The 25,359-nt window shown below is 45.0% G+C and overlaps 2 protein-coding genes across 2 annotated transcripts; one reads left to right on the top strand and one right to left on the bottom strand.

Annotated features, from left to right (window-relative positions):
* The first annotated feature begins 1,549 nt into the window (after positions 1 to 1,549).
* CFAP100 (cilia and flagella associated protein 100) lies at positions 1,550 to 12,669 on the top strand. Its single transcript, XM_048315574.1, has 14 exons — positions 1,550 to 1,639; positions 2,021 to 2,127; positions 3,352 to 3,541; positions 4,148 to 4,215; positions 4,884 to 5,047; positions 5,633 to 5,713; positions 6,309 to 6,490; positions 6,570 to 6,723; positions 7,444 to 7,492; positions 8,063 to 8,214; positions 8,942 to 9,077; positions 9,555 to 9,757; positions 11,320 to 11,413; positions 12,348 to 12,669. Exons 1-14 carry the CDS (start codon positions 1,615 to 1,617, stop codon positions 12,414 to 12,416), a joined length of 1,674 nt encoding a protein of 557 aa, XP_048171531.1. The 5' UTR covers positions 1,550 to 1,614; the 3' UTR covers positions 12,417 to 12,669.
* Positions 12,670 to 13,011: 342 nt separating this feature from the next.
* ZXDC (ZXD family zinc finger C) lies at positions 13,012 to 24,557 on the bottom strand. Its single transcript, XM_048315572.1, has 10 exons — positions 23,513 to 24,557; positions 22,870 to 23,022; positions 21,895 to 21,973; positions 21,649 to 21,779; positions 20,888 to 21,058; positions 19,631 to 20,316; positions 18,873 to 18,957; positions 16,893 to 17,065; positions 16,008 to 16,109; positions 13,012 to 15,206 (listed from the first exon to the last, which is right to left on the bottom strand). Exons 1-10 carry the CDS (start codon positions 24,540 to 24,542, stop codon positions 15,120 to 15,122), a joined length of 2,697 nt encoding a protein of 898 aa, XP_048171529.1. The 5' UTR covers positions 24,543 to 24,557; the 3' UTR covers positions 13,012 to 15,119.
* Positions 24,558 to 25,359: the final 802 nt, after the last annotated feature.

Here is a 25,359-nt window from a genome sequence, read left to right as displayed (position 1 = left end):
AAACAACCTATTAAAAAACCCCAGCAACCTCAAACAAAAAAAAAATAAAATAAAATGAATATTTATAAGTTAATCATACATACAGTTTCCTATACTTAGCTAAAATTATATTATAAAGCACTTTTTATCTCTGAGGGTTGCACTGACAATTATTTTCCATATGCCAGTGTCTAGTCCTGCTTTTCAGACTCATTGCCTGTAGAAGGAATTTAAATCAACCACAAGGAACAAGAAAATTCTTATGAAAAAGGTTTTGGATTACAGAAATCAAGGTGTGCATCGAGGGCTGAAGCTCCAGGTGCTTGCTGCAACTGCTCTGCAAGGTTCACAAACTGTATTTAGGCATTCAACTGCCTGCCCAACCCTGCCCTGACTGGGCTTTCTCCAAAACTCACAGCAGCAGCAGGGGTGATGTTGTTCCAGGATGCAGATGAGAGACCCCTAGAGAAAAATATTCTCTTACATTAATCAAAGTTCAGAGAGGCTTGAACTCTAAGTAACCAGTCAAGGAGGTTCTTGGTAAAAGGTACTTCAAGAACTGAAAAGGAGAGAGAAAACATCTGGGATATATTCAAACAGACTAAATTTTATCTCACCCTCTGTGTCTCAGCAGGGGAAGTTTGACACCTCTAAAGAATAAGATACTAATTGGGCAGCTGCAGAAAAAACACAAAGCACCAAGGACGGACATGGAAATTAGGCCAGATGAGTTTAGCTCAAAATACATAAAAACTGGAGGCTGTTCAGAGCAAAAACTGATGCTCTAAAATAGCCCTAAAACTAGTGCAAGCAGAAGAGGATATTTTCTACGGCGTCTTATAGCCGTGCAGATCAGGAATGGTGCCAGCAGCAGAATTGCATCAATTGAACTAATACCTCACTGAGCCCAGCTTGCTGCCTTTGGTGATTAAAGGAGAGCTTTAACAATGGTCTATCTGTTCTTTGTAAGTGAGATCATTCCAATTATGCCTTGTCCCTTAGGATCCGTAGGAAGAACTACAAAAAGACTGGAGTCAGAGAAACAAAAAAGTAACCTTCAACAGTTTGCCAACCTAAAATGAAAGGCAACAGAGTTCTGTAAAGTGTGTCTGTGCTGTCCAACTATCATTTAGGCTTATTGCAAGAAATCCACAATGCTGAATCAGTTACTGGGAAGAGCTTTAGTGAGTAAAAATGTAGCTTGTGAACTAGTAACAGGAGGATGAAAAAGCATGGGTGTGGATCAGAACTGGTGACTGGGTGGAATAAGAGACAAGGGACTTGGGTTGCTTGCTATCTCCAAATTTGTTTTGTTGCTTTCCCATCAGTGTGCATGTCTTTTGCACGTCTTTTGCACAGCTTTCACATAAGCCAGGGATTAACATCTCCTTTTGGAGGTCAGAACATATATGTTTTCCAGTTTAATGGAGCTATTTGTTAATTGCTACAGACACTAAAGACTCAGTGGTTAAGATACAGAAAGCCCCTCAGCCTATCACTGCTGTAAAACTTACCACATCAATTACTGGCAGATCCCAGCTGACTGATTTGTTTATGATTTTCTTTGGGCCAGGGTCAAAGACAGCATCCTGACATACAGCATCAACATCTAAAAGTCTCTCTTACAAAACTGAAATGGAAACCCACCTTGCGCTGTCAGGTAAGGACACAATGCTCTGGCACCTTCTCCTTGTCAGGTCAGAGGAGAGGCCTGAAGTCAGGTTCTTCTGCCTCAAAACAGATGAAATGGGTAAAACAGCTACAGACTTAGAAAAATCCCTGGCTGAAATGCTGTTGTTGATCATAAGATATGGTCAAGTGACATAAACCATTCAGAGGTCTCCCTTTTATCACTGGCTTCTCAGAAGCCCTATCCAGCTCCCTGCCCTTGATCCAGCATTGTTAGACATCTGCAGCTGGGAGCACTGCCCACCCTCCAGGTGTGACACAGCACATCCCACTCCCTTTCCACTGGGTCCAGATATTCAGCTTCACATCTTCTATGTCTTCATCCTGGTTTTTTTGTTGTTTTTTTTCCCAGAAAGCACAGAAGAGGAAGAAGGAAACCCAATGAAAAATCCATTTAAAGTCCCACCAGACACGGAACTTTTCTCAATGAGGGACAAGGAAATTAAAAAGGCACAGGCGGTATGTACACATGCTTTAGGCTAAACTATATAACAAGCAGTTACTAAGGCAGGCACCCACCCAACAGAATACCAAAATTTAGTGCATGAGAGATCAAAAGACCTCTTCATGAGAAAGCTGGGGATGTTCAGCCTGGAGAAGAGAACGCTCCAGGGAGACCTGATTGTGACCTTTCAGTACTTAAAAGGTGCTTATAAAAAAAGAGCAACTTTTTACACAAGCAGATTATGATAGAATAAGGGGGAGTGGCTTTAAACTAAAAGAAGAGAGATTTAGATTAGATGTTAGGAAGAAATTCTTTACTGTGAGGGTGGTGAGACACTGGCACAGGTTGGTCAAAGATGTTATGGATGCCCCATCCCTGGAACTGTTTCAAGGCCAGGTTGGACAAGGCTTTGAGCAACCCAGGATAGTGGGGTGTCCCTGTTCATGGCAGGGGGTTGGAACTAAATGATCCCTAAGGTCCCACACCAAATTCTGTGATTTCATGATCTCTGAGAGGTCTGATTGTTGCACAGGGTTGCACAGCCTGGCATAGCATGGAAGGAAGCAAGAGGTCTAAAGCAAGCCCTCCTCACCTCACACTGGTGACTCATACAGTCTGGTTTTTGCTTGGGTTGAAGGTCACTGTAAAATTGTGGGGAAGAGCTTAGGAAGCAGTACACTAAGGCTGTCTGATGAGTGATGTCCTCAGCATAAACCATGCCCAAACTTGGGCAGACAGCACTGAACTACATTTCAGTCCATGTGAAAGCAAGGAGCAGGAACACCTTTTACCCTCCAGAAGGTTCTGGAGTGGGTTTGAATAGATCCTCTCAATCTGAACTTAATGGTTTAAATGTCTTTGTGAAAGCTGGACCGAGCTGGTTGAGTGTGGGCTGTCCTCCTTTAACTGGGGGACTCAAAGGATGAATCTCAGAAAATTTCCATTCGCTCACAGGAATAACCCAGGAAGGAAAAATGAGGACACTGAGTGGGTACAAATTGGCACAGCTGGTGGATGGATGCAGAATACAAATCAACAAACTAATGAGAACAAGTGCTAAGAAATTTAGTGTTTCAGTTGCCTTGAGAGAGAATATTATTTGGATTAGTCAGATAAACCAGGCAAACATGCATCAGCAGGGTATCAGCACTCCGCAAATTTCTAGGCTGTCAATAACTTACTCATGTCTTTAAAATAAAGCACAGGATCAAACTGTCCACATATCTGATTTCTCACAGGAACGTGAAAAGAGGAAGACTATGAAAGTCCATGAGAAAACTACTTACTCCACTAAAATTAAGGCAAAAAGTGGGTTGAGGAGAGCTTTGAAAAGGGAAGAAGAAGAGGAGAGCAGAAAAGAGGCAACATGTGAAGAGAGACTGAAAGTTCTTCAAGAGCTGCTTTCACGGAAGTTAGCCATGAAAAAAGGTGGAGAACAGTTGCTGTCTGTGCAGTGGTGCTGCTCAGCTGGGTAACAGCCTAAAGCAAAGGCCAAAGAGGGCATGGGAGGAGCAGCTGGCTCTGGCTGGTTTTGGTGAGGTCATGCAGACAGTTCTGTGCTGTACCTTGCCAACCTCTGCGTGCCTGAGCCGTCTCCAGCTCAGGCGCTTACATACAGAGCAAGGGCCACCCCTCACAGTAGCCTGGGTTCCACCAGCCTTGCAGCAGCTGAGCTGGCAGCCAGCTGAGAGTTTGCAGGATCTTGCATCATGGAAACCTTTCTACTAAGCCAACCTAAAGTCGGATTTTAATGGATACAGGCTTAGATTCTCTGGCTCTGACATGAGGAGTAGATTTGCCATTAATGTCTAGAGGACAAGGACCAGATTCTCCACTCCGTTCTACCTGGTTTTACTCCATGAAAACCCATACAAAACTGATCCTAAACAAGGTTATAACTAGAATACAATAATCAATATTGCTGACTCCAATGCCAGCCAGATCCATGCTCATGGCAGCCTACATATTCACTGTGTTTTGCCTTGGCCATATTTCCCCCTCCATAGTCTAAGCAACTTTATTTTCTAATTTCAGACTATGCATTAGACAGGGAGACTTTCCATGGCTACCTACAGGACAGAAAACAAATCTTTTTTCTTGAGGTACTTGGCTTTCAGCATGTTACTTTCTGTTCATTTAATTACTCTTCCCTGTGTTGCTTTGTTTTGATGTTTATTCTCCTAAGATCTACTGCCTAGAGATCTTTCCAAAGTGGCACACATCAGACCTCATGAACTGACTGTCCAAGTCCTGTGTTTCAGTCACTCAGAGTCTGTCGCCCAGCAATTCCCAGCCAAGAAATACAGGAATGTAGGTCATTCCCATCATTCAGTAGCCACCATGAAACGATTCCATTTGTGAGATGCACAGATATACTGACCTTTGGCTACTGCTGTCCTATACATAAATTGTAGCTGGGAGCTATTCTGAACTCAAGGGAATGGAGTAACTGTGCTGGAATATCCCCATTAGTCACCTCTATTATTGTGCTATAACACAACTGAATCAACCTTTGTCAGCCAGGAGTTAATGCAGTGCTGGGACTTCTGAATTCTGTCTTTAGATTCACTGCTTATTTGCTATGTTCCTTCTGAAATAATTCCTGGCCTCCATGTACCTGGCTTGCACTAAGTCACACACCTGGGTTTGAAATCCTTACCCTCTCTGCCCACAGCTGCCAGGTATTTGGTAACCAGGTACCAAGCTAAACCAATGTAGCTTTAAAACCAACCAGCTGATGTAACTGTGTTGCCTTTGGGGTTCATTTCAGTACACCATTGCAGTAAAGCGAGGGGAGATTGAAAGGATGGAGAACATAGCAAAGAACGAGGAAAAGAAACTGGAAAAGGCTGAGAGAAGGATGGAGAAGGATGCTGCCATGTTTGATGAGTTCCTGAAGGAGAACCATAATAGCTCTGTTGAAGCACTGAGAATGTAAGGAATGTTGATGGAACCACCTGTGTGCTATTTCATTCTGGGCACAGGAGATTTGCTGCTTGATCTCCCTGCCGGGTTTTGGCTGAACACCCTGAGTTTCCCAGAGTTACAGTTCTCGTGGCACTTTCTTCCCACACATTCAATAAAAGGAAGGAGAACAACAGCCAGGGAATACTCTCATTGCAAAAAGCCCTTGATCTGGTGGCAGCAAGGAACCTGCTGGTGGCCCCACCACTTCCATTCTTCTCACAACACCCTTACTGGAGGGAGATGCCTCTACCCAACCCCTCACAGTCCCTTCAGTGAAGCAAATTGAGCACTTTGGCCCATTAAAGGTATCACAAGGGCAGAGCTGCAACTGATGCTCAGCAGCAGCCACATTAGGGAGGCCTGAACACTGGAATGCCATGCTTTGCCAAGAGAAAGAGGGTCTTCAGGCAGGAGCCAAGCATCTCCTGGGATACATCTACAACACAGATTTCCAGGGCTCATATCACATCTTTTTCACTGTTTCATAGGCACCTCAATTCACTACTCACTACTACTTTGTTTAATGGCTTATGTTTATGCATCCTTTCCTAGGGCCAAAAGAGAAACTTCAGCAAAGACAAAGAAAGTAACAGAGATCCAGGGAATCACTACCCAAATAAAGAAAATCCAAAGGTAAGATTGCTCATTACTCCTGCCTAACCTTTAACAGCTCCCACAGTGCTATAGCTTCCCAGTCTTTACAGGAGATAGATTTCTAAAAGTGTTCCATTTTAAGAGTCAAAATGTTTAGGCTTTTGTTTTCCAGATGCTGGCTTTGTTTCTAAAACAACTCATCTAGTTTCCTAATGACATTTTAAAGTATAAATATTCCAAACCCAAAATTAAATGCCTAACATCAGATTAAAATCCAAACAAAACTAAGTAATGCATTTTAATGGGGACCTAGGGAAAGACAAAAGAAATAACTATAATTACCATTATGAGTTGAGCTAGAAAAATTTCTCATCTCTTTTCAAATAAAAATTCAAAAATTAGCAAGCTCAGTACCATAGCAAAGGTCTGGCCAGAGATATGACCAGGCAGTTTCCACATGAGAAACCACAGAAAGCACAGAGGGCAGGTTCCCATTTGCCTTTGCATGTCCATGAAAACATGCGTCCTCTCTCCCCTTCTCTGGATGAAACTCAGTATCAAGAGTGAGAAACAACCTGTTCAAACAGGAGCTTCCCTCCCCGCTAACAAACTTTGTCCACTTCTCTCAACCCAGTGATATCTCCAGATTGGAGGACACTCTGCAGGAGTACAAGATGTACAGGGACATCCTCTACCAGCTATCTCCAAAAGAGTGGCAGGAGGAACACAGAAAAAGGCACGAAAAAGAAAAGGATGTGAAAACAGAATCCAGAGTTAATGAAAGAAGTGCTGCACCTGCCCCCACCACCGAGCAGGGTGAGTGCCAGGAAAGTGCTGCTGCTCCTCCCTGCGAGAGAGCCCCAGGCTCTAAGTGGACACCTCCTCTTGTCTCCAGACCAGGGTCTGACAGCCGGGACAAGCACTGCCCCTAGCATCAGTTTTACGGATATGCCAAGTTCCCTGCTGTTCTCAGAAAGTTTGGATTTCAGGTCACATGATGTCATGCCACAGCTCAAACACTTCCTGAAGCCTCTTTTATCAAGAGAACTGTAAGTACCAGACAATGCCAACAACAGACTTAAGTACTATAAAGAGCACTCAGCTGACTGGGAGTCAGCACAGGGGAATCCCACTGCTCACCTTTGCTGGGCATACCAAGATCTGGGGTTTACTGGATTCAAGTACCAGCAGAAAGCTGTCACGTGTGCAAGTCAGTACCTATATGCCTGCTCCAAGTGAGCTCTGTCCTCAAAGGCTCTGCTGAGAGCCTGCCCCAAGTGGGGCTGGCACTAAGATGATGCAAACAGAGGCTTTTAATCCTTCATGGCACAGGGTGATAGGTACAAGTGAATGTGATGAGCAGACTGAGCTGCCAACAGCAGCCAGGCACCCCTTCCCCCTCTTCCAGCTCTTGTGTAAAGAAGCATTAAACAAAGCCTCCCAGTGAGTTTAAAGGCATTTGGATCAACACCCTCAGTTCAGGTTCATGTGTCATGTTCCAGCTGCACTGGCCAGCACAACCCAGAGCAGCACAAAAGGCAGCTTGCTCATGGACAAAAGTAGCTCCTGTGCTGCCTGTTTGTGTGACCCCTAGACCCTACTGACCCCTAAATATCCTACAGCTGCACGGAGGCAAAGGTGGGAACGTGCAAAGGACTGCTCAGGAGTAAACAGCGACAGTGAACAATAACAGTGTTCATATGTCACTAACGAGGTCTGCTCTGAGCTGTCATTTCTCTAAGGGCCTAATACACAAAATGCTTTTTCAGAGGTTCATTGGAGGATGCAGAAAGTGAAATCAGCTCGGATGAAGACAAGGTCAGAAGTCTTACGTTGAAATATTTGCATTTTGTTTGTCCTGCATCATTTCCCAATGTTACTAATTTCCCTCACCTTTTAACCATTAGTCACAGTATTGAGGAGTTACTGTAGTTACAAATTATAAATGTATGTTTAAACATTCATAAATATTCATGATTTGGCAACACATATTATAAATACCTTAGTTTAACTTTCCTCCTTCATTTTCCAAAAACCTACCATCATCTCTAAGCTTGCCATCCTCCCATGAGATATGACATCATATAATGAAAGATTTTTAAATTAGTGCAGTTACTGGCTTACAGGTGAAATTGAAGCTTTCCCACTCACAGATGTTTGCAACACTTTTTACCCCCCAAAGTACAATTTGTTTCGGTGGTGAGTTACTGAGGCAAAGCTACACACATGGCAGGAAGGTGGGGCATGTTTGTACATGGACAAACACGGACTTCTCCAGATGGAAGAGCGTTTGAACAGCCAGGGCTGGTGCAGCCCAGCCTCTGTGTAGTTCAGTGGAATGGAAGCTAGAGAAGGGAAAAAACTCATCACACGTGTTTTCCACTCCAGGAGCCTGAGCTCTATTTTACCAATCCCGAACAATTGCTGACTACTTTCATGGAGATGCAGGATGAGAACATATCCTACATCCAGAACTCCCAGGATATTGAGGAGAGCTGGAACAAGGTCCGACACACTTTCATCACCACACATGAAAGCATGTAAGTGTAACCCTGCAAGTGATGGGAAGGTGTTGCTGTGCTCCACCTTTCAGACATAAGTGACCCCTCTGCCCCCACAGACACCTCCCCATCGCAGAGCACGGTAATGCTGCTCACACAGCAGGGTCTTCCTTGTGAGCTCCACCTATGCTTACTAAAGGAGATAAGAATTGAGCTGGGGACTAATTCCTTAGTCCTAAAGCCACAGGCTAGGGAACTGATGCATTAAGCATCCTGGCGTGGATGTAAGTATAGTGTAATTCTCATGAAGACCAAAGGAAGAAACAAGGCAATTCCTGGAGCGACCCAGAGCAGCACCTATGCTGACTCAGTGCAAAACCTTCCTAGAGGAAGACTGCAGGGAACCCAAGTGTCATTGTTATCTACAATTTCGGTGGCAGCTAGACATATATATTCCCATTTAAAATGCAGTTTATCTCCTTGTGGAAGTTTTAAGGGTAATTTGGATCCCCCACTGACTTACTAAAAAGCCTTGAATGTTTAGCTATGCTACTTTTCCCTCCCCCACACCAGCACAGTAACTGCTTTTCCAGAAAAAACCCGAAGTTCCCTGTGCTCTCGGGCTGTGGGTGCAAGCTCCCAGGAAAGGCTGAAGTGTTATCTCCATCTGCCGGCAGCAGGAGGGAACAACCCAGGCTGCGGAGAGCAGAGCCTGTGTTCCAGAGGTGCGCTTTCCAAATACCTCCTCTCTCTCTCTCTCCTCTAGGGAGAAGGAGTTGGCAGCGCTGAAACAGCAGGTAAACACCCTCCGAGCCACTGTCGCCAAGGAAGAAGAGAAAGTAGCCGATCTGAAGCTCAAAGTCCAGCTCTTCTCCTCTGGAGAACACGAAGCTGATGACCAGGTACACGCTGGGATCCAGGCAAGGGGGGTTCACGTGTGTACAAGTGGTTCCTCTCCACCAGCCACATCCATCCCGGGAGCAGAGCAGACAGGGGTTGCACTGGGGAGGGACCAGCACTGTTTCCCAGCAATGGAGCTACAGCAAGGGAGGTTTGGGGCACTGCTGAGGCAGCAAACTGGGGCAAACGTGTCTGCTCCATGCAGCTGCTGTGAGGTGATGATGTCGCAGAGACAACTGGGCAGCTGCCACCTGTCCCGGGTCACAGCCAAACTGGGAAGATGAAACCAACAGGAGAATGGCTCAATACAGCCATCTTTCCCTGTCATTGCCGTTAGCCAAGCAGGAAACAAGCAACTGAGTCTTGTTGAGGGGATTAAAGTGTTTCCTGTATGGATTTCCTTCAGTTTTGGAGGGATACGATGGCTGTATTTGGCAGAATCCAGATGTGCCACTCACCATATCTCCTGTCACATCTAGGACAAAATTCTGACAAGCCTGAACAAGAAGGTGCTGGAAGTCTATTTGCACTGCACTGGAGACAATGAGACAAACCTGCCAACAGTAGAGATGTTAAAGGTAATAGAAAAAAAGCTCAATGACTTGCTGGACAGCGTGGAGAGAATCCCAGCAGCAAAGATAGAAAAGGCTGTGAAAGCCATAAGAAAGGAACAGAGGGCAAGGTAAGGCAAGACCCTCTTCTGGAAAATGTCTCTATTTTTAAGTGTTGACAGCTGAAAGAGTCAAATCAACCCAAAAAACTCTAGCAGCAATCTGAAATCCCATGTGAGCAATCCATCCCATTTTACTTCTGTAAGGGTTCTACATTCATAGAACTTGCATCTCCTTGTCAGTGAGCAGCAGCCCACAGCTACGTTAGAAAAGACCTGCAAGCTACATTAGAAAAATCTAGAAGAATAAAAAAGAAAACACTAAACCCACAAACAATAACAGATTCTATGATGAGAATCGTCGCTTTAAGAAAAGAATTTACAGTAACAAAATTAAGCTGAATAAATAGAAAATTAAACCTCAAGTTAACACAGTCTGCCTTCCCCTGATATTTTGTCAGGCTTTAATATGTACATAAGGGCATTTGTCAACAACTCCAGCTTTGAAATGTTTCTTCTACGAAACTTAGTTTAACTTGTGTTACTAGATCAAATAGTAGCAATTAACACAATCAGTGTAAGTCCCAAGATGAGACACATTCCTTTAGGCCCAGTTACACAAGATTTCCCCTCACAAGTAACAGAGATAACTGAACTGATGACTGTATCCGGCCATCCTCAAGTGAATCAGACAGATTAGAGTGAGGATTTAAAGCCTGAACAGTGACATTTCCCTTCTGCTTCTTCTCTTTCTCTGCATCTTTATTCAGCTGTGTAGTAGAAAAGGTATGGTGCTTCTTCCTGATATTCTGTGAATGGATTTGCACTCTTAAATTGCAAAATAAGTAAGACACACATTTATTCTATGCTGGGGGTGGAGGAGAATAATTCAGGAAAGATACCACACACTCTACCCCCCAAATAAAAATCAAAACCAATTAAAAAAAAAAAAAAAACAAAAACAAACAAAAACAAACAAACGAAAAACCCACCAAAAAAACCCCCAAAAACTAAAACACAACAAACCCTTCAAAGAGCATTAAACATTTTCCTTAAGATCACACAGTTAAGACTGCAGTTTCTCTGCACCAGTGTTCCATACCTTGAGCCCATTTCTGTTCCAGCATTTCATTTCCATAGGGAACAGGAGCACCAGTGTTGGCCTGCACTGTGCCCCTCGGGGCCCAGTGTAGCCCCGTGGGTGTAACACCCTCCTGCTTACCCCCGTGTGTTACAGACCTGGTGCACTGGTGAGAACTGGGGATACAATAAGCATCACCCCTCCCCACAGCTGGTGAGCATCCTGGTCAACTGCAGGGCATGTCACCTGCTGAAAGGGGTGCAGAGCATGTCTTTAACAGAGATCAACTGTCCAACATCTGCTGCAAAGCCTGACATGCTTTTTCCACCCATCACTCCAGAAAGAGTAGGACCAGTTGCAGGCAGTGCCTCCCTCTTACCCCTTCACAGCAACCAACTCCAGCAGCAGCTGTACCTAAACCCCTGTGTTCCAATGGTTAGATGTAAGGTGTGATATAAGATGTAATGTTAGATGTTGATGCTGTGTGTCAAAAGCACATCTGGTGTAGCTGCATGGTGCATTTAACCCATCCTTTATTCCCTCTCTTCAAAAGGCTCAGAGAGGAAAAGCAGAGACAACTGAAGCAGCAGCAGGATGAAGGATTGAAAAGGGACATGGAAAGATCACAGCTACCTGAAGGAAAAAAGGTAAGTGCAGTGGTCTGTGGAAACACCTCACTTCAACAGCTCACTTTGGAGAAGCTGGGGGTACACTGAGTATCAAGTGTTTAAGGGAAAAGTGTTATTAAGGGGCCTCCGCAGCTGTGTGGGGATGGCACCTGTAGCCAGGTGTAGCCCAATTTACAAGAGTGATGTAACTTAAGCCACTGCTGGGAAGTCAGTCACACTGCACATTATTCCAGCTCAGTGTCCTTCCATCATCCTTCTCTTGACCACATGGCCCCCTTCACTACTTACCAATTCTCAGTAAGCTCATTTCAACTCATTAACTTGGCTGTATTAAACAAAGCACAAAAATTGGCAAATGAGGAAGCGGGCAGCAGCAGGACATTCCTGATAATGGCAGCAAGGCCCTAGATCAGCTCAGCCATACCATCAAACCACACCTTTTCTGACAAGTTCCACATCCTGCCACACTGTGCTCTGGCCCCTTGGGAGGCTCGGTGCCGAGCTTCTGCCATGGCTCCTGCCACACCTTCCCCAGCTGAACACGGCCGTGAGGACACACCAGTTCTGGCACACACCAAAGCAGGGACAGCACAGGTGAGAGCAGAGGCCTTGAGTCCCTGCCCTTTTAGCCAAGAGAAAATAAAATAGAGGGTTCTGTAGCCTCCCTCTGATATTTCTCTGGATCTCCAACTCCCCCTCCTCTTCCTGACACAGCACTAATGAGTAGGTACAACAGTGAGCTGTAGAAGCTGAAGCAGGAGCACGCAAACAGCCTTCAGGTGCTTCACATTTGCTTTCCAATACAGAAGCACACTCAGCAGACACCCTGCAGTCTGCCTAGAGATCAGGGCAAGGGCCACAGCCCCCCCCAGCCTGGCAGCACAGGGCAGCTTTAGCTGCCTGGTCAGACACCCTACCAAGCACTGATGCAGCACCTTGTCCTCCTCTGCAGAACTTCAAGACAATGGCCTTGCATTCCAATGCACCTGCCAGGAAGAAGAAAGAACAGCCAAGGAAATAGATAAGGAGAAGGAAGAACAATTATGTTATTTCTCTTGATGGCACAGCCTTAACCACAGCTCATAGGGTTGATGCTGTTCTGGAAGTCTTTTGTAGATCTACATTTTGTCAGTCTTTGCTCTGTTGAACTTTACTGTCCCATGAAATTTCCTTCTCCTACCCTAAGATTCCAGAGAAAGTTTGCAACCCTTTTTCCCCTCCTTTGATATTTTGCCTAAGAAAATAAATTAAAATTCTCTCATTTTGCTTCCCAAGCTCCTGCTAAGCACCAATGCTTTTCTCATTCGGTTTTTGATGCCAGTAGCACTATCCCTACAAACCTGAGCACCGAGATCTATCACATTCCTAGGTAACAATCCTTGTTAAGCCACAACTAAGCCAGGCACCTCACAGACATTTATGACAATCACAGGTCTTTTGAAGGACTGTAAAAACTGAGGGCTATGCTCTAATCCAAAGTCATTATAGACTTCACCCCACTACAGTGGAGAAGACGAAACCGAAGGAAAAACACAAGCTCTCTGCAGAAATCAAGCTGCCAGCAATTAGCTTTGTGTCAGATGCATCCATGCAAAGAACAACACCCAGTGACAAACTGACCATAAAAAAAAGCTTTATTAACCCTTTTGCACCAGCAGTTCTTCAGGTATCCATTGCCAGCAATGGAGCCTAAGCCAAGTGATCCAATTTTCCGCCCTCAAGAGGTTAGCACTTTACATTCACTTACAAAGCTGAGTGAGGTACATTTTCAGAAGTAGAAAGATTTGGTTGCAAGTCCCATAAAAAGATGGAGTGTTCCTTGGCCATTTTAATAGATTACAAACTGGTATGGTCCTTGAGAAGAGAATAATGCAGGTATTGGGAGCTCGAGGTGTCTCAGCTTCCAGGGAGAGCATGGTGACCACTACAGCAAGACCCTTCAGCAGAATTCCTCCCCGATCTTTCCACCTCTCAGGAGTGGACTCCAAGCTGCAGTCACAGCCATCAGGTAGCTCTCATCTACCAACTGGAAATCCAGCCTGAGAGGGATCAGACTTTCCCTGGACATAAGCTGTAAACTCAGAGTGAGAGGAACAGAGAGACCTCAATGCTCAGTTAGGCTAGATAGAAAAATAAAGCTGGTTTGACCAGAGATATAATACTGCCTACAAATCAGGAGCTGAAGTTCATTGTAACCTGTATGCTTTTTTCCTCCCCAAGTCTCCACTCAAAAAAAGCATTTATATGGACACATACATAGTTCAAAAGGCACAGGAAGTAAAAGCATTTCTGAACGACCTCATGTGAATTTAACATCAGTATAACTGTAAAATAAATAAATATGTGCAAGATTAGAAAGATCACAACGTTCTCCTCCGTGACATATCTTACGTATCTTGTAAAAAAAAAGAAAACACACATACGTGCATACACACACCTCACTGAGAATAAAAAAAAAGTACAAACAGCCTTTTATCAAACTCCTATACATACTTTTACAGGCATTCAGGACATCACCATAAGAAACATTTAAATTACTACCTTAAAACATAACCAAAGGTGGTTTTTTTCCCTATACAACCCTATACTTATTTAGGTGTCTGCAATCCAGGTAAGTTAGAGTACATACAACCTCTCCCCCCACCCCCAAGAGAAACTGCAGTTTTTCAGGGACAAATCTTCCTGGGCAACAACTTTCCCCCCTCACAAAATACTCCGACAACTGCATATTTTGTAAACCAGACGGAAGCTCCACGTGCATGTGACGATCTGGGATAGCAACAAAGAACATGTGTTAACAGTGTTCAATTAATAAAACAAAAACACCAAACAACCCCAAATAAAAAGGTAGTGGCCAGCTCACAGGTAACTTGGCAGCGGTTTATAGATGAGATAAAAATCAAGGTGCTTAAATTTACATGATGGTCAACATTCCTCCCAAAAAAGGGAACACAAAGATAAAACAAACCTCTCTCAGATGCTGTTGGACTCTTAGCTAATCACTTACAGTGAGTACAGTTCTATTGCAGTTTTCTTTTTCAAGTTTTGCTGGAAGAATTCAGCAAAGTATTTGGGATGCAGAAGCAAGGAAAGGGAGAAACTCAACATGAGCTACAAACTGATTCACAGCTAAGTTAACATTTAGAATCTAGCTTTCTAAAACAAAGATTTTAGAGCATCTCATTTTCATGGCATCGAACATTAATTTTGTTATATGTGACATTTTATTCCAGTTTTCTGCCAAAACACAGGGGCCAAAATAATCCTTTTTTTTGTGTGTGGAAAACGCAATTTTTAGCTCTTAATTCCTTGATGCCCCTGGCTCCAAGGGGAAACCAATGGAAGGAAAATCTTAACTGTCATAGGCAGGATTATAAATTTGCACTTGTTAGCTGTAGAATACTTGCTTTCCTGTGAAAACAGTAAATATTACCTCAGTTTGAAGTGTAACAAAGTACTTCTCCCTGAAACAACACTGTACAACAGTCTGCCTCAGCCTCTCCAGCCACCAGGCAGACAGGTTATCTTACACAGGCACATCAAGTGGGATTTACATTTTTTTAAGAAAATCTTTCAGCTGCAACTGCCTTTAGCAAATCACAAAGAGTGCAACCATACTTCGGTTCTCCTACTTTTTGTATTTTCCTTGGAAAAAGACCCACACAATTATCTCACTCTGTCATGATTGCCCAATTTGTTTTCAAGTAACTGTTCTTAATAATCGTCATTCCAGATCCTGTAAATTTATTGTGCTTCCAGTGAACTGAGAGTTATCAGAACCTGCGTCATCTTCAGTGGAACTGTGTGGTTCCTGTTAAAGCAAACAGACAGCATGAAGTGCTTTCACCTCTAGATGCTTTCAATGCTTATCAGCAAGATTATCTTGACATTTATCCAACACCACAGAAATGCTTGGAATGGCTCACAGGAAACCCACAGATCTCCCACTTCAGGATCCACCCAAACAGTGTTGCCACAGTTTTTTTACAGAACACTTCAGATGAATATTACTAATGGAAAAATATCTAAAATCAGTTTTTCCTCTGCTAACTCTCTACTATGGCAAACAATCCCACTCCTCCTGTATTTCTAGGTTCTGAGGAAGGTGTCCCTCCTCAATAAAAAAGCTTTATTTTCTATCCAGGAGAAGCACACATGGCAGGAATAGGTGCATTGCAGAGTTTATCAAAGACAAGGTCCCCAAGCAGGTTTTTTAACATAACTGACACTCCCATAAGAGCACCACTCTGAAATCTAGGCTCAAGATATTACTTCCTGCTTCCCACCCTTCCTGTAGCCTGCAACATTCCAATTCTGATCCTCTTTCTTGACCCACCTAGTATGTACAGGATGGGATCAGGAAAACAAGGATGGGGCATTTCAGAAAAAATGAGTAACATTTAGTTATTCGTTACTCAGTAACAGAGGAAAAAACCAACCACGTCTGATGTATCAAAGGTTGGTAACAGACACAAGGTAAGTCATGCAGTGCAGCTCTCTGCTTACTACTGCTTGTGAGTGAAATTCAACTCCCAAAGGGAAACAAGGTATTTTCATCAGGCAGAACAAGAGAGTGCTCACAGTAAACTGTCTTTACTTTGACACGCTGTACCTGAAGTATGTAAACAGGTAAATCCACTGTAAGCTGAGAATGTGATGAGGAAGACTGAGAGCTCAGCTGAAAGGGCAGATCTCCCTCTCCTGGGGAATCATCCTGTGAATGCAGAAACATGATGAAATTACACAACCCCCAAGTATCTCAGCACAATATGGTAAATTTCACTCAGCCTCACAATCTTAAAATATCTGATAAAGCCACTGCACTGTACTAGTAAGGCCTAGATCCACAAAGCTGTGGAAAGCTAACTACAACTTAAATCTGAACCTAGCTCAGTGTTACAACCTACTATCTTGTCCTCATCAACTTGGAACACTGGCAAGATCTGAACAGGAAGGAATGGTTCATCTTTCAACAAATCTAACACTCAGAAACATGCAACAAGTTTCATCATGTTTTCATGAAGCTGATATTAACATGAAAATTACAAACGCGTAACATCCATCAAAAAACCAGATCCATGGAGAACTCTGCCATTAGGTCTCTCCATATCAGAGTTGTTAGGAATAAATGAGAAGGAACTTACCCTCTCTCTGAATACTACACAGATACACCGGGCAAAAAATGTATTACCTGCCACGGTCCACTAATCAGTCCCCACCCAATTATTAGGTTGTCTGGGTTTTTTTAAATCTTAAGCTTTATTTCAAGAGATTAGAGAAATAACAGTTTAGGCAGAAACTTCTTTCTGCAGGAATGTTTTCATGTCCATCTCATTTACTTTGTAAATAAAAGGTGGAATAATATAAGAATACTGCGGAGCTCAAGACCCCATGCAGGGGCAGTAGTACCTGAGTTCAGAAGTATTCAAATTCTTCCATAAATATGAGTATGGAAAACAGAGAAGCTGAGCATATTTTTTTTCTCCTCAGCTCTTACCTGAAGAAGCTGAATTTGCACATACTGGGCTCCAGTGGCAGAGTCCCTTATTGTCAGTCCTCCATTTGGCAGAACTATGTTACCACTCAGTCGACTGCCAGGAATAGATGATGAAAAGTTGGTAGGGCTTACTTTACCACCCTTGTTTTTCCTATGACCAGAGCCAGATGCCCCTAAAAGAAAGCAATTTTAGTATTTAAATGTCCAGAAAGAATTTGCCAGTTTTCAGCTAGTGTTTTTCAACTTTCTGCAGCTGTTTATATTGCAGCTGTTTATACTACACAGCAAATGCCCACAACAGTGCAACATAATTAAGCACCATCTGACAGCTGCTAAAAGGCCAGGGAGCACTCAGCTGGAGAATTCCAGCTGCTGACTGAGCACCTTTTTACTTGAACACCATTAAAAAAATCACAATCTGCTAAGCTTAGGGCTCTCCCCTGTGGCAGCACAGAAATATCAGCATATTTGTGGTGTTATGGAAAGGAATTAGGAAGCAGGACCGCATTTTCTATTTTTAATTTTGCAACTAATTTCCTGAGAAGTCATGCACATCATTTCTCTAAGCCGTAAAAAAAGCATAGTGAAGATCATTATTTACAGAAAGATTTCAAGGACTACTAGGCAGAACAGGCTACACAACTACAACTATCACAACCTTAAGCTATTTTCAGTTTAAAGCAGGATGAACCAGCTGCTGTATCACAAGCTGAAAACCAAAACCCTAATCAAAACAAAAGTAAGAATACGATCCTGTCAGCTGTTCAGGTTTTTGTTTGGATTTTTTAAAAAATCTATAATAAATGAAGGGCTTGGATAACCTCTTTTTAAACACCGAACTTCCCTCTACAGTATTCACTCAATCTAGTTAAACCAATCAGAAATTCAAGACTCTCTAGACCCCTTTGAGAGTGTAGCATTGAGACAACAGCTGGTGAAAAGTGGACTACTGGGAGTCTTGAGCAGGACCAGAAGCAGGAATTTTCTGAGGTCGTCTTAGGAGACATGGAAAGTGCAATCATCTTTTTTAAACTAATGTCCAAACGACATGTTTGATGATACATGCCCATGTTTGATAATACAAGGCCCCTTAGGACTAGTTTCATAAAGCACTTATCCTTCCATATGATGATTCGCTGAACCAGACAGAATTTATGCAGGTATGCATTTTACAAATACACAAACACAACGGTTCTCAAATCAGAACTAGTCTCTTAACCCACCTCAAAAATTATTGCCTTGATTTTCAGAGGAGGAAGGTCTAAGAGACAGCAAGGCAGCACTAAACTCACTTTATACAAATTATATTGATATATCATAAACATATGATATTCCACCCCAGCCACAAAGGTAGACACAACCTGAGCTCATGCAAGCCCAGTGAGGCATGGACCACGTTTGATCTGACAAAGGAATGGTTATTATTCACATCAAATGGCTTTGAGTCAAACTAAGAGGACACATCTGGAATCATGACCTAAACCTCACCCTGCACAAGAATTCTCTACAAGGCTAAAGTATAAGAAAGAGGTTTGAGTATATCTAGATAATCAAAAAATAAATTCCTTAACACTGTTACTAAGTGAAACACAGAAGCAAAATCCAGCTGATATTTTCATTGTCTGTACTGAGTAAAAGAGCCCCCTAAGTAAGACCAAAAGCATAAACAACAGAAAGCAAAGTGACATTAATTTTTTTTGTTTAAATAAGAAATTAAGAAGCAGATGAAGAGATGGACAGCTAGTGTCTTGTCATGAATCATGGGGCACAGCTTTCTTTGTAAACTTCCTGTGAATCTGATATTCCACAGAATGTGATTATCCTGAGTAACAGATGGTACACCACATGCATAATTATTTTAACTAGCAATAAACAGAACGGGACATTTAAGAATGTTACTCAGAAACCTGCTCCCACTGCACTGCCAAAAATAGTAAATATTTTTATTTAGTAAATTTAACAAAATTAATGGCTTCTCACCTGTGCTGCTGCCATTCCCTTTTTGTTTCTTTTTCTTGGCCAGCTGAATGGCTCTGTAGTCTGTTCTTGCAGACCCACTGCTCTCCTAGTTAAAAAAAAAAAAAGCCCAGAGATGCAAGGTTTTTGGAATTAAGAACAAAACAAGACAATGAACACAGACTAATGAATTCTCAGATGCAGTTATCTTCTATGCTGCCAACACTGAATTCTAGTTTTCCCCGATCTTCTGATTAGAGTTTCAATAAACTCCCTGTATCTATTCAATATCTGGAGTTCAACACAAAAAGAAGTTAGCTCCACCTTTGTAAGTGTTCACATTTTAAGAGTGTAAACATTTACTTTGTAATGTAAACAAAAAGTTAAGGCTGCAGTAACACAATGAAGCAGAAAGGGAAGAGTACTTAAAACAGGAATGAGGACTGAAGTGAAAACGCTGCAGTTACTGTTACAGCTCAAATCTTTCCCTGGAATGAAATGAACAAGATGTAACATGTATTCCTGCGAAGTCCATTTCAGGCGGATGGCTTCTTCCTGGATCACCAGAATTCCAGTATTTCTTAGGAGAACTTGTCACCACACTGAATCTACTTGTGGAAACACACTACTCAACATATCGTTCTACATCTTTCATCAAAAGAGAGCCAAAATACATGATCTGCAAAATCTGAAAGGTCTCCCTATCAGGTGTGAGCAGCCAGGGATATCCCCAAAGTCAGGCTGTCGCATCTAGGGGTAAAGTGAATACAGTTACTCCATACCAAAAATGAGCTGCCAGTCACTGCGCCAAGATCCATTTCCTTCTGTGCACTGTAACTCCCTGGAGGGTTGGAGAACACAAACTGTGTCACTACTTTGCTGCCCTCCTGCTGACCAACCACATCTGAGCAGGGAAGCAAATTCCGTTCAGCTTTAATTGGTGTCAGTAACTCAGGCACATTGGTGCTGCCGAGGCTGCTGGAAGGAGTCAAAGTGGCTGTGTCTACTGTTAAATTATTGCTGGATGTCAACCCATGCACATCCTGACTGGAATTCCTCACTGACAGAGATGCCAGCGAACCCAAGGCTTCGGCATTGGCAGTCTGTACATCATCCAAATTTAAAGTGCTTTGCTGTAGAACTGTTGCACTGGTTCCCAGCAGGAGAGAACTGTCCAGGCTCTGGGGCAGGTCACTGCTCGCCACCAGGATCAAGGGATCAACTGCCTGGCTCAGGGAATTGTTACTGACAGGCAGGTTCCCTCCCAGCGTCGAGCCCACCGAAGCAACATCGATTGTGACAATTCCAGAGTTCACCAGCGCCATGTCCGTTGTAATTCCAGAATTGTTACTGGACACATTGGAGAACAGGGATACGAGGTCAATGTTGCTGAGATCACTCTGCCCTGGACTACTGAGTTCACTGCTGGGGGTGAGGGAGCTGGTTGCTTCCAGCTGAGTTAGGAGATCTGAAAGAGAAGGGTTTGGTTATAAGACAGAGCTTTCACAGACAACAGGGAGAAAAGAAAGCTTAAAATTCTATAAAATTCTATATTCTCAGCCTACTAAAACACATCCCAACTTCTCTGAAAGCAGACTTAAGGAAAAGCAGCCTACTGAAATAAGTTCATTCCTTTACTGAGAAGTGCCAGTTACAAAAGCACTTGCCACAAAACAACACTAAGGCAGTACAGGCTAAGTACAGGTTGTAGAGGAGTGAAAGAAGTGAAAAGAGAAATCCTTTTAGTCCTTCCTCATACTCTACAGATGGCACAGAAAAAGACAAGCTCTACTTCATTGAAAACTGCTGCAATTTCTCACTATTTCAGAGGTCAAGCTCAAGTATCAGTTTCCAATACTCAGAGATCCCAATGAAAATTTTAGAGGAGGATGAAACCAACTTCAGTCTCAGAGAAGATTCTGTCATTCATATAAATGGGACTCAGATTTCAACATCAGTAATTACACATTATTAATTTTCCTTAATAAACATTTAATTTTTTCACTTCAGCCTCTGATAGCCAGAGACAAACACTTTACCTGGGCTGAAGTTATGCTGCTTGACCATGTGTGTCTTCATACTGTGTTTGGAAGTGAACAATTTATTACAGCTGGAAACAGGGCACCGTGTCTTAAACGAGTCCACATCCTGAAGATGTTTTTTGGAGTGAATATACAGACTACTTCGTGCTGAAAATTTTGCACAACAGCCTGCAAGAAGATACATAAGGCTTTGAAGCTTCAAATTTAATGAAGTTTCAATTTAATGTCTTAACAAATCAGAGTATTCTCTACTTGCTATTTTGCAGCACCTGTGCATACACTCAGAGGAACCACAGGAAAGTAAACCTGTCAAAGGGTAGGGACAGCTCAACAACCCATTTATGACAACATGAAACTCTTAAGTCATTCAGTGTGAAAAGCATAACCTTTTCACACTATGGCATCTGAAATTCTTCATGACAACTGCTGGAAACACCAGCAAAAGGAGAAACATTCATCAGGTAGAGCTGTTTTACTTTAAAAAGCGGAATATTCCACATCAGACCCAAAAATCTTTGCTCCTGGAGTCCCACTGAAGTGGTGAGGGTGGTCAAGGTACATTATGCAACAGTTTGCTGTCATTCCTAACTCTGGGAATGATCACTTGTTCAGTTACAATGTCTTCCATTTAGTTTTACCTCTTCAAACCCTGTCAGAAGATTCACTCTAAATTGTTCCAGTTCTGTACCAAGCACACATAACCTTTAGAAAAAATACACACCAGTTACCAGGAAACACATACAAGAGTGGAGCAATACCTTCTACTGGACACTCAAACGGTTTTGTACCAAGGTGAGTTATACTGTGGCCTTTCAAGTGTTCTGCTCTTGTGAAGGACTTCCCACAGCCTTCTACTGGGCACATGAATCTCCTGTCATCTTCGTGTTTCCTACCAGGGAAGGAAATTGTCATTGGCATGATTAAATCCACTACTGCTTAGCTACTGGAACAGAAACAAACAGCCAGTGGCTTAGGACAGTATAATCAGAAAAAGCTTCCTTTACCTTTTATGCCTCAGAAGCTTGGACATACTGGTAAAAGACCAGCCACAGCCTTCAAAGTCACAGATAAAAGGTCTTTCACCTTGAATAAAAAATGCTACATTAATAATCTCATATAAAAACACATACTGCTACTAGAAAATATTAAAACCTGCTTAAGTTGAATTAATTTAATTTAAGACAAGACAACTCAACAGCCTCTCCTGCAATGCACTGCAGAGTACTATCACATCCCTTCCTCCTCGCACAATCTGGACTTTCTTTAACTCCAGGCTATTGCATCAGAGAGCACAGGTATTCATCAGTCCACCTCATACCTTGAAGGTGCTTCAATAACCAGTAATAGCATTACTCAAAAGAGAAACACAGCTGAACTGTTTTTCCCTGTTTTCATGATCTGTCACTGTGTCTTGATTACAAGACTGTGAAGTATGTGAAATTGGTTTCCATCACACCTATGAACTTCAAGTGACACTTTAAAAAACCTCAAAACTGTAAAACCATGAAAAGAGAGGACAGTAGAGGACACACCAGTGGCATGACTGTATTTCAGCTTTGCAGTGGTCCTTATGAATCAGAAGTGCTTGCCAGAGCTGAAATTTATCTTCTTGCTGTTCCAAACCTTGGCACATACATTCTACATGTTCTGAGTTTTTCAGCTGTTTGTTTGTATCAAGATTAGAATTTACGCAATGTTTTGAACATCTATGAACTTGGGAATAGATCTGGCATAGTTTTTTTCTGGACAGAGTGCAGAATGATAAAAGCCAAAGCTTTGCATGTCCTTAACTACTTTGCACATGACAACTTGATTCAATGGACTTCTACACCCAGAAAGCCAAGAATCAAATGCTTTCACTGACTCCAAATAACTCATGCCATCCTTCCTGACTTTCAGTTTTTCCAGCACACTGAAGTCCACTTTCTACATACTATGTTCCATGTACTTCCCCAGGTACAAGTCATCCCTGTGAATACCTGTGTGACTCCTCATGTGGATTTTCAGTCGGCAGGCCTTATCATACTGCTTGTTACAGCCAGGGAATGAGCAGGTGAACTGCTCTTGCTCTCTGAAGTGGGCTCGATTGTGGGAGAATAATGCACTCACTGTGATAAACGTTCTCTCACAGCCTGGGGAGAAAAGGGAAACAGCACATCCGCTTAACAAAACTGAATCAGGAAAACTGCACTCTTTTCTCCCTCCCAGCTTTTAGCGAGGTACTTTCATGATAATTTTTCAGGATATTACATCAGGGAAAATGGAAAAAAACCCAAAAAACCAGTGAAATCCTAAACATTATTTCCAGGAATTAAAATTGTTTTGCCAAGGCAGGCAATCAAATATAGCCTGGGTTAAGGCACACCCACTGAAAGCTGGCGCCGTGTCTTGCGGTGTTTCACTGCATCAGCACCAAGTCGCAGGAGGAAAGGCACAGCATCCTCCAGCTCCCAAACTTTTCCTCTTGATAACTGGCTTGGAGGAGGACCTTCCTTGACACTCTGGGGTACCACGGAGGGGAAGGAGAGGCGGCGGGGAGAAGAAGCGAGCCGAGTGCCGCACGGCCTCAGGGCAGGGATCCCAATTTCTGGAAGGGGAGGGAAGGGAGCCGAGGCGGCTTACCGGGGAAGTCGCAGCGGTAGGGCCGCTCGGGCTCCAGGTGGCTGCGGCGGCGGTGGGCGGCGAGGCGGGCGGCGCTGGGGAAGCGCTGCCCGCACGCCTCGCACTTGTGCGCCGCCTCCTGCTCGTGGGCGCGGCTGTGCGCCCGCAGGTTGTACACGGTGGTGAAGCGCTTGGCGCAGCCCGGCGCCGCGCAGGCGAACGGCCGCAGCTTGTCGTGCGAGTGCAGGTGCCGCCGCAGCTTGTAGGCCGTGGCGAAGGACCAGGCGCAGCCCGGCACGGGGCAGCCGAAGGGCCGCGCAGCCGCGCCCCGCCCGTCCTCGCCGCCGTCGTGCGCCGAGAGCCGGTGCAGCCGCAGCTGCTGCTTGCGGGGAAAGGCCTCTCCGCAGCGCGGCTCCGGGCAGCGGAAGGCCGGCGGCGAGCGCGGGCGCGGCCCGCCTGGCGGCTCGGCGGGGCTGGCGCCGGCGGCGGGGGCCGCGGTGCCCGCGGGCTGCTCGGCGCCGGGCCCCAGCATCAGGACGCCGTTCTCGATGCGCACCAGCAGGCTCTGGTTGTTGATAGTGATGGTCCCCGAGAAGGCGCCGTCCTCCGCCCCGCCGCCATCGCCGCCCGCGGGGGGCAGCGGTGCTGGCGGCGGGGGAGGAGGCGGCGGCGGGGCCGAGCCGGGGGCCTCCTCTGGTGGCTCGGCGGCCGGCGGGCCCGGCTGGGCTCGCCCCGCTTCGCCGCCGCCCGCGCCGGGCTCGGCCGCCCCGCGCACCACGTTGAAGACGAGGAAAAGCCCATCGCTGTCGGGCGCGGGCCCCGCCGGCGGCGCGCTGGGCGCCGGGCTGGCGCCGGGCTCCGGCTTCTCCTCCACCAGCAGCACCGGGAAGCTCACGTAGAGGCCCGGCGCGATGGTGCTGCCGGCGGGGGAGGGGGTGGCGGCGGCGGGCGGCGGGTCCCAGGCGGGCGGCGGCCGCGCGGCGGGGCCGCCATGTTGCGCGGCGGGCCGGGCCCGGGCCGCCTCCGCGGCCGGCAGCCCCTGCGTTTCCATCTTGGGGGTCCCTGTAGCAGCGCCTGAAACCGGAGCCGCGGGGCGGGGCCGGCGCGGGCCGCAGCGGAAACCCGGAGCGCGGAGTCTCGGAGCGGGCGCGGCGCGGGCGGCTTCGGGGAAACCCGGAGAGCGGAGGAATGGACGGGACGGAGCGCGGCAGCCCCGGGACAGGGCCGCCAGGGTGGGAATGGCACAGCGGGGAGCGGCTCAGGCGACATCCAGCGTGGCACCGCTGGACTCAGCTCAGGTCCTGGGGGCTGTGCTGGTGTCCATGGCTAGGAAGAGTTACAGAATAATTAGGCTTGGAAGGGACCGCTGGAGGTAACCCAGCCCAACCCCCCTGCCAAGGCAGGGTCACCCAGAGCAGGGGACACAGGAACACATCCAGGTGGGGTTTGAATAGCTCCAGAGAGACTTCACGCCCTCCCTGGGCAGCTTTTTCAGTGCTCTGCCACCCTCAATGTAAAGTTCTTCCTCGTGTTGAGGTGAAACTCCATGCGTTTTAGTTTATGGGCATTGCTGGGCGCCACTGAAAAGACTCTGGCACCATCCTCTTGACACCTGCCTTTGAGATGTTTACATGGATTAATGAGATCCCCTCTGTCTTCTCTAGACTAAACAAGCCCTGCTCCCCTAGTCCCTCCTAATTAGAGAGATGTTCCAGACCCCAAATCATCTTTGTGGCCCTCCACTGAACCCTCTCCAGTAGCTCCATGTCTTTCTCATACTGAGGAGCCCAGAACTGGACACAGCACCCCAGATGTGGCCTCACAAATAGAGGAGATCATGTCCCTGGACGTGCTGTGCAGGAGCAATG

This window comes from Corvus hawaiiensis, chromosome 11 (genome assembly GCF_020740725.1).
Source record: "Corvus hawaiiensis isolate bCorHaw1 chromosome 11, bCorHaw1.pri.cur, whole genome shotgun sequence".
NCBI lineage: Eukaryota > Metazoa > Chordata > Aves > Passeriformes > Corvidae > Corvus > Corvus hawaiiensis.
Note: the sequence above shows the minus strand (reverse complement) of the source record. Positions and strands in the feature narration are given on the sequence as shown.

Excerpts from the sequence above, each read along its gene's own strand:
- CFAP100 (XM_048315574.1), top strand. The coding sequence starts at position 1,615 with ATGGAAACCCACCTTGCGCTGTCAG. Across the intron at positions 4,216-4,883 it reads AACAAATCTTTTTTCTTGAG|TACACCATTGCAGTAAAGCG; the intron begins GTACTTGGCTTT and ends GGTTCATTTCAG. Across the intron at positions 9,758-11,319 it reads AGAAAGGAACAGAGGGCAAG|GCTCAGAGAGGAAAAGCAGA; the intron begins GTAAGGCAAGAC and ends TCTCTTCAAAAG.
- ZXDC (XM_048315572.1), bottom strand. The coding sequence starts at position 24,542 with ATGGAAACGCAGGGGCTGCCGGCCGCGGAGGCGGCCCGGGCCCGGCCC. Across the intron at positions 23,023-23,512 it reads CTACCGCTGCGACTTCCCCG|GCTGTGAGAGAACGTTTATC; the intron begins GTAAGCCGCCTC and ends TTTTCTCCCCAG. Across the intron at positions 20,317-20,887 it reads GCAGCATAACTTCAGCCCAG|ATCTCCTAACTCAGCTGGAA; the intron begins GTAAAGTGTTTG and ends CTTCTCTTTCAG.